The sequence below is a fragment of the Haemaphysalis longicornis genome, unplaced genomic scaffold (assembly GCF_048455015.1).
Source record: "Haemaphysalis longicornis isolate Haplotype H1 unplaced genomic scaffold, Haemaphysalis longicornis Haplotype H1 scaffold_5, whole genome shotgun sequence".
NCBI classification, from domain to species: Eukaryota; Metazoa; Arthropoda; class Arachnida; order Ixodida; family Ixodidae; genus Haemaphysalis; species Haemaphysalis longicornis.
Genome location: NW_027526385.1, coordinates 181,200,151 through 181,212,374, shown reverse-complemented (window position 1 = coordinate 181,212,374; position 12,224 = coordinate 181,200,151). Strand labels below are relative to the sequence as shown.

Here is a 12,224-nt window from a genome sequence, read left to right as displayed (position 1 = left end):
ATGGGGAACGTCTTGCACAAGGACGTGGCCGACCCACGGACAGGGATGACCCCGCGAGAGGAGAGGCTTGTCCGGGACAGCTGGCGAAACTTCACCCGGAAGAACCCGGACTTCGGAGTGATTGTCTTCCAGCGGATGTTTCGCAAGTACCCCGAGTACCAGAAGCTCTTTGAGCGTTTTAAGAATGCGGACGTTCAGACGCTTCCCAGCAACCCCAAGTTCAGGGCGCATGCCTGCTCGGTGGGCTTCCAGCTGTCGGCCATCGTTGAGAGCCTGGACGATCCCGATGCGGTTGCTGAGCTAATCCACAGGAACGCCGTCAACCATACGAAGCACGCCGGAGTCCGACCCCCCAACTTCGAGGGTTTCTTCTCTGCAGTCCTGGAAGAGATGGAGGCCAAGAACAAGAGCTTCATGACCCCACCCGTCGTAGCGGCCTGGGTGAAGTTTTTCGAGGTGAGGAACGGCGTTGTTGTAATATGTCCAGTAAAGATTTCTGGGGACAATTTCATTTGACTGACTTTATACGCACGACGTCGTGGGGTCTGCCGGAAGCCATTATACGCACGACGTGACTGAGGCGCCAATGCGGCAGTTGCGTCATTCGCGTCGTGCGTATAGTGGCTTCCGGGAGACTTCACGACGTCGTGCGTATAAAGTCAGTCATTTTATTTTCACAAGCTGCGTTTGAGGAAAACGTAGAAAATTTTGAATAGAGCATTTAGGGGACTTTCGCTTAAAAAGAAACGCACTCTTAATCAGCATGTGCTAACAAGAGTAAGCAAGAGTGGCATAATTTTTCCGGCTTTAGCTGATGTTAACTCTGTGTTTTAAATGAAGGAAAAGGTGTTAAGAAAATGTTGGTATGAGGAACTGCATTTATACCAATTTATGTCAGAAGAGCTGTTCCTTGGCGTGGTAAGAAACTATTACGGAACCAGTGCAGCCCTATAGAAAGCGGGAGAGTTCCAGGCGTCCGGTTTTATGCGAGTTATTGCGCTTCCCATTGACACTTCCTTTCACAAAGGTGCGTTGGTTTATATTGACCTGTTGTTGCAAACATCACTGTTTTTTATTATAAAGAACACAGTTACGCTCGCTAATATGCCTGTGCTTTAGCAGAAATTTGGGTGAGGTTTTCGTGTGTTGTAATGCGCCACGATTCCTGGTAATTTGTGAAGCTATTCTCTGTTAGAAAAGTTTTGTTCAGACAAAGTCATCGCGGAAGTGGCTCTTGCGAAGTTTTGATCTCTGTGAGCTTAAACTTGTTTTCACAGAGTGACGCCAAACAAACTGCTTCGTATGGCAGATGTTCTCAGGCTAGAATTGAACTTATTCCTTACATTCACATGCAGTTCATGAACACCATCACAAGAAAAGTTTACGACCAGGCGGATGCGACGACTTCGAGTTCAACGACGAAAACAGCCTACAAGCCTCCTTTTCTCCAGCAGTACCAGGACGTGGGACACCCGAAGTCTTCTGCTCACTCCAAGGACTTCAAAGGCGACAAGCCAGCCGCCGATGGGAAGAGCCAAGGCAGCGCAAAATCTGAGTCGGCTTCCAGGTCAGGGGGCCAATCACACAGTCTGGCGACACCGCTGGGGATACGGAGCAGTATACCAACTCCGGTGCCAAGCAAAGCCAAAATAACGCCGCTCCGGGGTTCCTGGACCCCAAGTGACAAAAAGCTTTGAGTTGCGCAAGAATGTCCTGGAACTGTCAGCAATCGTGCAAGGCCTTTTTGATCGTTTATGTGCTTGAAATTAAAAATTTAGAGCGATGTTTTGTCACCTTTACGTGGTTAGTTTCATGGAGTATGAATAAACAATTTCTGTATTCTAACCTATTGTTGCTTTTGGCGCCCACCTACATACACATAATTGGTCTTTTGGCTGGGTACGAAGGGCTTGCCAGGGTGGGACAGTGAACACTCTGCCTCAAAAAAAGGTTTCTCTGGAGGAACACAACGACCGAGGAGGAGGCGTTTAACACTTAATGAACCTAGTTTCATGAGCGATAGGAAAGGCTTTGCACGGGGTTTTGTCAAAGCTCGGTTTTGCTCACGATTTCGCAGTCTCCCGTCTCGCTATAACTTTTGGGTGATGGTATTGTGCAATTCGCATGAGCTTGCAGCTGGCAATCCTCCATCCACTACAAGCGCCTTTTAGGGGCGAAGCTCCTCTTGCTCGGGCCCTGTCCCGTCCCTCGTTGCTGCTGTATCTGGCACATTAATGATGATTGTGGCAGGATCCCCCTAGGGATTGTCCAACCAAAGATTGGCCGAAGAGGTCAGAACGCTCAACGGGTTTGTTGCTACCCAACAAGGAGGAGAGGAAGAAGAAGTTGTGGTGGTGGTGGTGGTAATAACTTTATTCATCCAAAGCTGTTAAGAAAGAGGCACCGGCTGGGAGGACCGGCACTCTACAGTCCCCTAGTCGACGGCCAGGAACCCGTGGGCCCTAGCGGCGAGTTTGGCCAGCTGGATTACACACTCTTGCACTTCTGGGTCGGAGCTGAGCAGTGTAGCCTCCCATTGCTCTAGAGTGCCCAGCAAACCACTAACATCTCTGCGACGTCCCAAAAAGATCCGAACGTCTATGTCCCAGCAGTATCTCTATTAAACACCCGTACAACGTGCAATATTTTAATAAAAATGTTCGGATGTTGAGATAACGTTGCTGGTACCTTAATGTCGGACGTTCTTTCAACTTTGCTAAAGACGTACTCTCGATGATGCTGCTGCTTCATTTGGGGACGACATTTAGACACATTTTGCTGACATTGTTCAGATGTTGCTGGTATGTCCGTTTTTTACTTCGAACATGTCTATCGCAGTTACATTTATTTTAGCTATATCTGGTATACTTTATTTTTAAACTCTCCGCAGGCGTACTGTACTGAAGTTACCGATGGGTTTTGTATGTGTTTTGTAAGGGTTTTGTACCGATAGGTTTTGCTCAAGTATTGTAATCCACCACTATTGCTTTGAACCTTAGACCTTCAAAACAGTAGCCCAATACCGAACCTCACGGAGAGAGGCAGGGACTTAGTGCAGAATTCATTTACAAGTGACGTTGTAAACGAGCCTTGTAAGGTTTTTTTTTGGTGTGGGGGGGGGGGGGGGGAGGGGCGGGGATCATTGCCGTCAAATCTGAACAAAAGAAGATAGGATAATGATCGAAGACGCAATTAGCACAACTTTACTTCCTACTTGATTTAACGTTGATGTTACGTACCGACTGCAGCTTCATGAATTCAAAGTGTGAGCAAAGCAAATTTCGGGGCTGCCTTGATACTGAGGTTACCGTCAAATGTCACTTGTAGGTTAAACGGCAAGGTACTCTTCCTTTTTTTTTGCCTTGAAAAAAAAGTAGATGACACCCTCATTGCAAAAAAAAAAAAACTATAAAAATCCGTGAGGTTTTGCCAAGATTCGAACCATAGACTTTCAAAACACAACACCAGCACCTAAGCTCCAATCCATTCGACCAGCCGGAAAACAATGCGTGGACCAAATAATTTGGTAACCTAACAGAGGCTGCTAACGAATATTGTCGGGTGATTCGTTTTGGTCGTATGTGACAAATTTCGGCAGTGCTAAAGCTTGTTTCTTTCGCACCGATCTTGGAGGCGAGGTCAATTATGCTAATACTGCAAGTGATGTAACCAAAGCTTCCTTATTTAAGCCAAGAAAAGCTATCGCGCTTCATCGTTCCCTAGCCGCGAATGAAATTGAATGCACCGCTAGATTCTGGCGTTGACAAACTTTGTTCGTTACGCACCGATATTGCAGACAAGCCCATCATGCTAACACTACAAGCGATGTAGCCAGAGCTCCCGTATTTAACTCGCAAAAAACTCTCCCAACCCCGCGATCTCCCCGATGAAAGCCAAGCTAGCCACGGAGGAATGCGCACTTTCGAACAAAAATAGCTTGTAATTTGTCTCAAGGCACCAAATTACTGCACGTTAAAAAAAACTCCCACCTCCCCTCGCGGGAACCCCTGTGTAGATGCGACGCATAGGGGGTTCAAGTTGCAGCGTTGGACAGCGGAGGAACGGTGCTGGAATGATGGAGCGGAGCGGCGCAGGCACCGCGTTTTATAGCGCGCATAACGGTGAGGGGACGCGCCGGCGCCAGTGTGTCTGCCGCGGCTATGACGCAACACAATTCAACACAATCCACTTTAATCCAATCCAATCGAAATTCAATCCAATCCGATTCAAGTCAAGCCAAGCCAAGCCAAGTCAATCGAATCCTATCCAGTGCCCCTCGCGAGAGAGTGCATGTTCGCTATCGGAGAGGAGAGGGGGTGAGCGGCGGAGAGCGCAGCTGGCGCGGTGAGGAGAATGGGGGAGGGGCGGACGCCGACGACGACAACGCCGACGACGCCGGATGCAGGGACAAGGCGGGTGAATGAGATGCGGTCGCATCTAAAAAGGGTCCATCTCCCCGCGAGGGGGACTCGAGTAAATGCGTCGCATAGGGGGTGGGTGTATTGCGTTAACGTTTAGTGTTTGGGGAGTTGGTGGTAGTGAATGTGTCGTATCAGCAGCTTCTTGACGTAGTTTGAATGAGTCAAGGATATAAGGCGCGTTCGTAGCCTTTCATTCTGTGTCGGTTTTGGGGCGCAGTGGGAAGAGCACCATGTACCTCGCGTTCCGCCCACAGATAGTGAATGCGTTGTATCAGCAGCTTCTTGACGTAGTTTGGAAGAGTCAAGGATATAAGGCGCGTTCGGAGCCTTCCATTCTGCGTCAGCTTTGTGGCGCAGTGGGTAGAACACCATGTACCTTGCGTTCCGGAACGCCCGCAGGGTCGTGGGATCGAAACCAGGCGCCGGTAAGTATTATTTTTTTATATAGTGTTGGGGGAGGGGTGCGGATCTGTTGTTGAGAGCGAGGAGGGTAGCGTGATTCGGGAGAGGAGGAGTGGGGGAGAGGGCGCACCTGGAACGGCTGTTGCGGACGCCGAGGCACGCCAACGCCGGGTGACATCATGAGTTAAAAAATGCTCTGCATTTAAAATGATTGTTTTCTGCGAACGTAATGACCCCAAACCAGGAAATGGACATGGAAACCGGACGATGTCGCCTGTTTTCGGATGCTTTCTGGCGCTGCGTCGACGCTGATATCTGGCGAGCAGCATAGACATCGGCGTAGCTACACAGGGGCAGTGGGAGAGTGAACTTGCCAGCTCGGACATAAGTAAGCATCTTTGGCTCGCTGAAAGGGCGAAGACGGCAGGCTGCACCAACTGAGGACCCCGAGGACACCGCCCACTTCTAAGCTCTATCTACCTGTTCAATAAGGTTTTCTCCTCCTCCTCCTTCCACGTCAGCTCACGTCGCCGTGCATTTTGCCGACGCCGTTAACGCGGGGAATACGCGGGGAATACGCCGTAAAAGCGCGGAAATGCAAGTGGTTACGGCCTCAGAACAAACCGTAAAATTACGGCACCCACAACCCCACGGCAGCTGTATTTCCACCGCAGACCCTGAAATTGCCTTAAATGCTGTAATCTAGATTGTCGGTACAATTACTGTTTTCTTTTAAAAATACCCACGCTCAAGCTTTTCTTGTATATAATTGGCCCCTAATATCTGTATTTACCAATAACTTGGGCATCTATTTCGCAACGCGTTTTTATCAAGGTGGGTGTCTTTCAGGAACTAGTTTTTCCCTCGGACGAACACGAGATAGGAAGTCGCTGCGCGGCGAGTCCGATCCAGTAGTATTAACTCTATGGTCCGATCGTCCGACAGTTGTATTAACTGCACTCCGTATCGATACGCGTGCTACAGTCCGGTGGGGGCACGGGTGTGCACGCCCTCAACTTTCGTTATTTCGGTGATTTGACTACCATGGATTTATCTACCGGACGAAGAAATACTGCCAAGTAGTGGAGGTAAGTGAGTACTAGTGAACCTTGTTTTCTTATGTATTTAACGTCGCAAAGTTGCTCTCGAGTTTCGGTAGGCGTAAGCGGTTAGCCCTAACGATTTGAAGGACTCGCTTTTGCGTTGCGGAGATTTGTCGGTAGACCTTTGTACCTAGCTGCTGCGTTTGAAAACAGAATCAATTCTCGCGAAATTTCTAGCCCTGTGTTGGTGAAGTGTTTGTGTTCTGTCCTGTTTTGCTACGCAAATGTTTTGATATGAAATGAAATGAGGGAAGCCGAAGAGTGCGAATATAAGTGCGTGTGCGAATATAAGCGCGTGTGCGAATATAAGCGTGTATAGGTTACACGCACATTGTGTACTTTTAGCGCGATATTTTTTCGAGTTAGGAGGCAGCTCAGTCCACCGGACGGAACAGGCAGGGGCCGGTGGCCGGCTGCGCGATCAGGGAGCCGCGCGGCCAGTTTCTTGGCCTTCGGCCGCTTCGCCTTGTCCTGCTGGAGGGTCCATAAGCCCTCACGGTGCTCGGAACCACGTTCTGAGGCCGTGGAGCCACCCGAAAGGCCGCCACAAATAGCGAACTCCGTGGGGAGCGGCCCGCTAGGCTAGGCTAGCCTATAGCCTAGGCCCGCTAGGCGTACGTACGGCAAACAGCAAGCTTCCTGCTCCTTTCCCTTGGGGATCCAACTTCCCCGGCGTCTCACTGCTTTTTTTAGCATCCTGACGAGTTTTTTTGCCGTCATCCTGCGTGTGCTACCAGGAAACGCGCCATCATTTAGCCTAGAGGCTTCAGCATGGAAAGCCTCACACACTGAATCAGGACCACAACGTGTCAAGGAAGCCCGCAAGCAGGACAAGGCTATCTCATTCTTTATCAGTTTGGAATGTCCTGAATTGTAATTCAGAAGTGTAATTCAAAGCCCGAGAAAAGGAAGCTAGCGAGTCGGCTTCGTCACGGAGGCCCCGACGTCGGCGGTTAGGGAAAAGAAGCAGATGGTGTCATGCTGGCCCGCTCTGGGATTTTTCGCGCGGGCAAAGATCAAAATGGATTTAAAATATGTTGTGCTGGACGGTTTATGTCGAAACGTGCTGGGAGATATCTCGTGATAAAAAGGAAGCATTTTACAGGGTTATGTAAGCTTTGAAATTTCATGTCACTACTCCTTTAAAAATGAATAACAGGTGACGCTAACAAGGGGTAGGAGGGGCAGGTACAGAGCATCATTGTGAAGGGGCCCTTACGTCAAGGCGTTGCCTCAATGCCTAATGTAAGCAACATTACAGAGGCCACACATTGGCGAGTAGAGATTTGGAAGAATCGTAGGACAACACAGCAGCGTACAGTACATTGAAGGAATTGCCAACGCACAATACATGGAATCGACAACACTGCAAGCGTCATCGCACACAACATCGTACACTTTTCACATCTCTTTGACATTCGCGTGGTCATAAACGCACAACATAACTTAAAACGGCTACAAAGCATGTATAACACTGCTCGCAGAGCATGCAGGTAGGAACAATGAGCTTTTTATTTGTTTTGATAACCCACAACGATGCTTGAGCCTCAGCTGTGCTTTATTATGTCGTCACATGCAACCCGTGCAATTGCAATTTTCTATTGGTTTTAAGTTTTGTAAGAAGCGGGAGAATAGCTGAACGAACACAAAATATCTAACGAAACAGTGCGGCGCATATGCTTGAGCAAGGACTGATTGCCTTGCGTCTTTTAGCAAAGAGCACTCTCCGGGTCGGGCAAGCTTTCGGGTACGCCAGACGAAACTCTACCAGTCGTTTTGTGTTGTAGGTAACTGATGCATCAATATGCTGGGGTTCGTGCGCTTAGATGTAGAAAAGGGCTGTTGAGTATCATAGCTGTCCTCTTTTACCCTTGGCCATCAAATGAAAGCGTCACCAAATGTGGTGCTAACGTTAAACAGGGCACAGGCGATTTTCACACACCAAGCATGCAGCGGCGCCAGCAGAATGCGCGCCAAACACACTGCTGGCGAGGCGTGCGTTTGCGTGGTGAGCACGCGGGTATAAAAAAAACTGTGGTTGATTTCTCGGGGATAGGAATAGGTAAAACACGAAAGTGAAATGTACAGCGAAATCTGCAGCTGAGCATGATTTGCGGGTCGGTGGCTGTCTTGTGGATGTGCTTGGCGAGTGACGTCCTGCTGGCGGGTCGCTTCGGCAAAGGTGCACTGGCGTTCTTTCCGTGACGGATATGACGTAAGTGAATTGGTGTATACCGGCATAAAGCACTTTCTTGTTAAAATTTAGCACCCGAAAATGAACAACCCTAAGTAAATTGAACTCTTTAGTACTAAAAGTTGCTTCCCCGCAAGAAGACCGTCAGTAAAGGGGTGCACCCTTTACAGGCCGCTTGCTCCGTTGTACTGGCGTCATTCCCGTGACGGATATGACGTCAGTGAAATATTTGTGTATCCGGTAATATAACATTTTCGTGTTAAAAATACAGTGAGAGGACAAGGAAGTGGCGCAATGCAGGGACGGTTTTCCGCAGAGTCATCCTGTACGTCCGATCGGCGAAAGCCACTGCGCGACCAAGAGCGGTTTCGTTGTCGACCTCGGCGCCGTCTGCAGATCGCAGACGACAGGGGAGAATATTTCCTCCATGTTTCAGTGTTTGCTAACATCGTACAGAGGGCGCTATATGTGATCAGCTAAATGGAGAAACTCGCTGGGCTGGGGGAGAAGACCCACGGTTTTCTCGCTTTTTCTACACTTTCTTCTTAGAGTGCACTATGCAACACACATTGGGGGTAATCCAGCCAGCCTACGAAGAACAAACTCAAACCGATTCACATTAAAGCCGGATTCACCTCTAAACACAAGTGCATTGCCGGGAAGACGTTTCTCTGGTAATATAAGCCGTCCTAAATTGAAATACGGAGGCCTCAGCGCCTTTTTTGTGTTTATAAATCTTTCTCTGCAATGGAAATTGTTGGTCTCGTTCTGTCCCCGTAGATGATTTGCTGGATGCGAAACATATACAACTCGGCCGTAAGAGTGGCTGGTCCGCGGAAGAAAGGTGGAACGGCGTGGGCCTTGAAACTAGCAATGCCAAATTTAAAACGCATGGCTCCGTCGTCTTCGATACGCAGCAAGGTGTTGGCACGCGTTTGTTATTTCCCTTTACGTCACGAGACGTTTCTCGGAATGGTGTGCACACAGCGAATTTGGTGTGCGCATAAACATTTTGATTAAAAATAAACAGTAATAAAAGTTATTAATCGCGATGTACGACACGTGAAGAATCAGAGTAATTCTTATGCTACTGAGTTTTCATTGATGAGCACGCTATTTCCTAAGGAGCCGTATACTCAAAGCGCACAAATAAAAACAATCTTACCATAGAAGGCATATTGTAACGTTGTCAAATAGATGCATAATTCTGGGGGTAGCAAAGTTTATTAGAGCGAACTTGCGCTCCAAAAACAACAACAATGCACAAATGTCGAAAAGCAATGAGAGAGCGTAAGCAAACGAATGTCGCGGCATTGTTCTGCGCGCGTTTATCTACATTTCTGGCGTTACTGGAAACATTGTTTTAGTTCACGAACAATTTTTGCCTAAGCCACAGCATTTTAGTACAATGACCGGGTATCAAAGCAAAACTATAAAAACAAAACGGCAGGTGCGGCCTCCAAAAGGGGTAAATACGCTCTTTAAGTTAAACACAAGGTAAGATAACCGTACGCGGCCAGCGGCTGGTAAGAAAACAAACAAGTTGGAAGGCATTGTTCGTAGCAATATTCCATTCAATCGATTAGAGATAAATGAATGCAGAGTGGCGCAAAAAGGGCACTGGATGTTTGCTTGCGGAAGCTTGTAGAGTGAATGAAATTAAAACTACTATGCGAGCGAGGAAGCGTGCGGGCAAGCCATTGTTTCATTGTGCACGCAGCCGCCATGTTCTGTGTTGGACATTTCTTTCCATGCAATAGATACGTGTCACGCGCTGACATGTAGCTGTTTTATTTTTTACGTTCGACGATTTAGAGCAGTTTTGTGTTTACTTGTGTGATATACGAGGTGTGCCTGATTTGCGTATGCCCATTTCCCCGCGTGGGCCAAATGCTGTAGCTTATCTAGTGCTACCAGTTGGAAACACAAATTTTGTAAGGGCAACTTTAGTTCAAAGAAAGACACACGGGCATGTCTGTAGAATCACAGTGGGAATAAAGTTGCCACCCGGAATCACGCCCGAACGTCGCCTAAAATACGGAGTCTGTGCCGCCCAGCAGCGTTTATTGTTTACTAACACAAGAAAGAAATGGACATCATGTGAACCTGGGCTGCAAAAACATTGTTTTATAACAAATATAGAATATAGAATATAAAATAGGTATAATAGAATATAAGATATAGAATAGAATACACATCACACGCCTTCTTGTGACACGATACAAAGTTCAGTCAATACACTCAGGTTCTCCGTGCGCGGAAAGGCACGTAGCTTCTGCCACGGATCATGGGGGCGACATCGTCTATTGAAGACTATGTCACTGCAGAGCCCACCTTCGTCAAGTTGTCAAGTTGACCTGCCGGATAAAAAGAATTTTGTTAGACTCCACTAGGATTCTTTACTAGAGCAATCAATAGCTTATTTCATAGCAGGAAGCCGCGCACCGCAATCTTCATATATTGTATCCTGACTAAGCATCGGATGCCGCCGTGCGTTGCTTCTGACAAAAGATTACCGGACAAATCGAAAGACTAAACAATGCATTGAACAAGGTTTCACTGTCCAGACTCAGCACGGACAATCCACAGATACTCGAGGGCCCTCGTCGCTATAGACGCACACGGGAAAAAATGCGCTGGCGTTTACTATAACCCCTGGCATTTACGAAACTACTATCCCGCAGCGCTACTATCGCGCGCTAATCTCTGGCACCGCGTCGCTGCCGCCGGCAAGCGCCGTGTTTGAACCTCCCTCGTTGAACAAATCGTGTTTGAACTTCCCGCGCAAATGTCACGTGTTCCGGATGAGTGGCGTACTGAGCAGCGTCTGAAGAAAGTACTGGGGAAGGGTGCTCATTGTAGGTGTCGTTTCTCCTTGGCGGCGACGCATAGCGAAACTGTGAAGGGGACACCTCACAGTTTCGCAGTGAGAGAGATGACGCCATCGCCGTATTGCCGCACTCCCTCTTCACACTTTCGCCAGACGCTCATCTCCGTGTTCTTTTGGCCTTCGTTCCTTCGTTCGCTGAATCGGTTACACGGGCGCCGACGGACGCCTGCGTTGCCGCGAAACCGAAGTACCCGGCGCCAAAAGGCTGTGCCCTAAATTAATATTAGATGGAGTCTGGAACAGGTCAGCGTGTAATTCGGGAACAGTAATCGGGGAGCCTCAGAGTTCACAAGGCTCACCAGCTGGGATTATGAAAATAAATGTCCACTTGCTGTTAGCACGAGCAAACGTTTTCTGCATACAGCATGTTTTAAACGTTTCCACAAGTATGTGACGAGACAATAAAAAGTCTTTCCAATTCCCTCTGACAAAAACCCACTGATGTCCTCAATAAGAAACGGTTATAAAAGGAGTCACATCTGTTCCGGTTATATAAGTGATGACGTCAGTTCAAGTTGTCACGTCTGAGCACGAGGTCGCCGGTTCGATCCCCGGCCGCGTAGGCCGCATTTCTAATGGAGGCGAAAAGCAAAAAAAAGCCCGTGTGTATGACATTTCGGTGCATGTTAAATATCCCCAGGTGGTCCAAATTAATCCGGAGCCCTCCACTACGGCGCGCCTACCCTACAATCAATCAATCAAACTCTCACGTCCAGTTTTCCGCTAGAGAAAACCCTAAACCACCTCGCTGTGAAACTTCTCGAATTCATGTATCTGCGTTGAATTTTGCAATCGTTCGGCATGACGATGACCGTAACGATGAACTGTCTGTTCCAGACCAATTAGTGGTAGTTGCGATTGTAAACAGGGGAAGCTTCAGATTATATCACAATTTGCATCGGCAAGAAGGGTACGGTTATGATGAGGGATAGCTGTAGCTTTAATTTTTCTGCCAAAATTCGCGTTGATGTCCTTGGTGACATCGCGTCCTGTACCGAGTTCCCTGTTGGTTTCAACGTTACGTTTAGCGCCAGACGTCGTCAGCAGCTCCGCAAAGAGACGCATTTGGGTCAGTAACCTCCAGCGTCGCTGTGGTGGTTTGAGGATGCAAGACGACGGCTTCAACACAAAAGTTCTAAGCACGACTTGCCTTCTACTTAGGTGACCAGGTGCAGTGGAAGAACAGCTTCGGATTTCTCCGATTTCTGCCGTGG

At 48.2% G+C, this 12,224-nt stretch overlaps 1 protein-coding gene across 1 annotated transcript; it reads left to right on the top strand.

The window, feature by feature from the left end:
* Positions 1-6,682, top strand: LOC144140030 (cytoglobin-1-like). Its single transcript, XM_077672243.1, has 3 exons — positions 1-456; positions 1,356-1,567; positions 6,664-6,682. The coding sequence occupies exons 1-3, from the start codon at positions 1-3 to the stop codon at positions 6,680-6,682; spliced, it is 687 nt and encodes a 228-aa protein (XP_077528369.1).
* Positions 6,683-12,224: the final 5,542 nt, after the last annotated feature.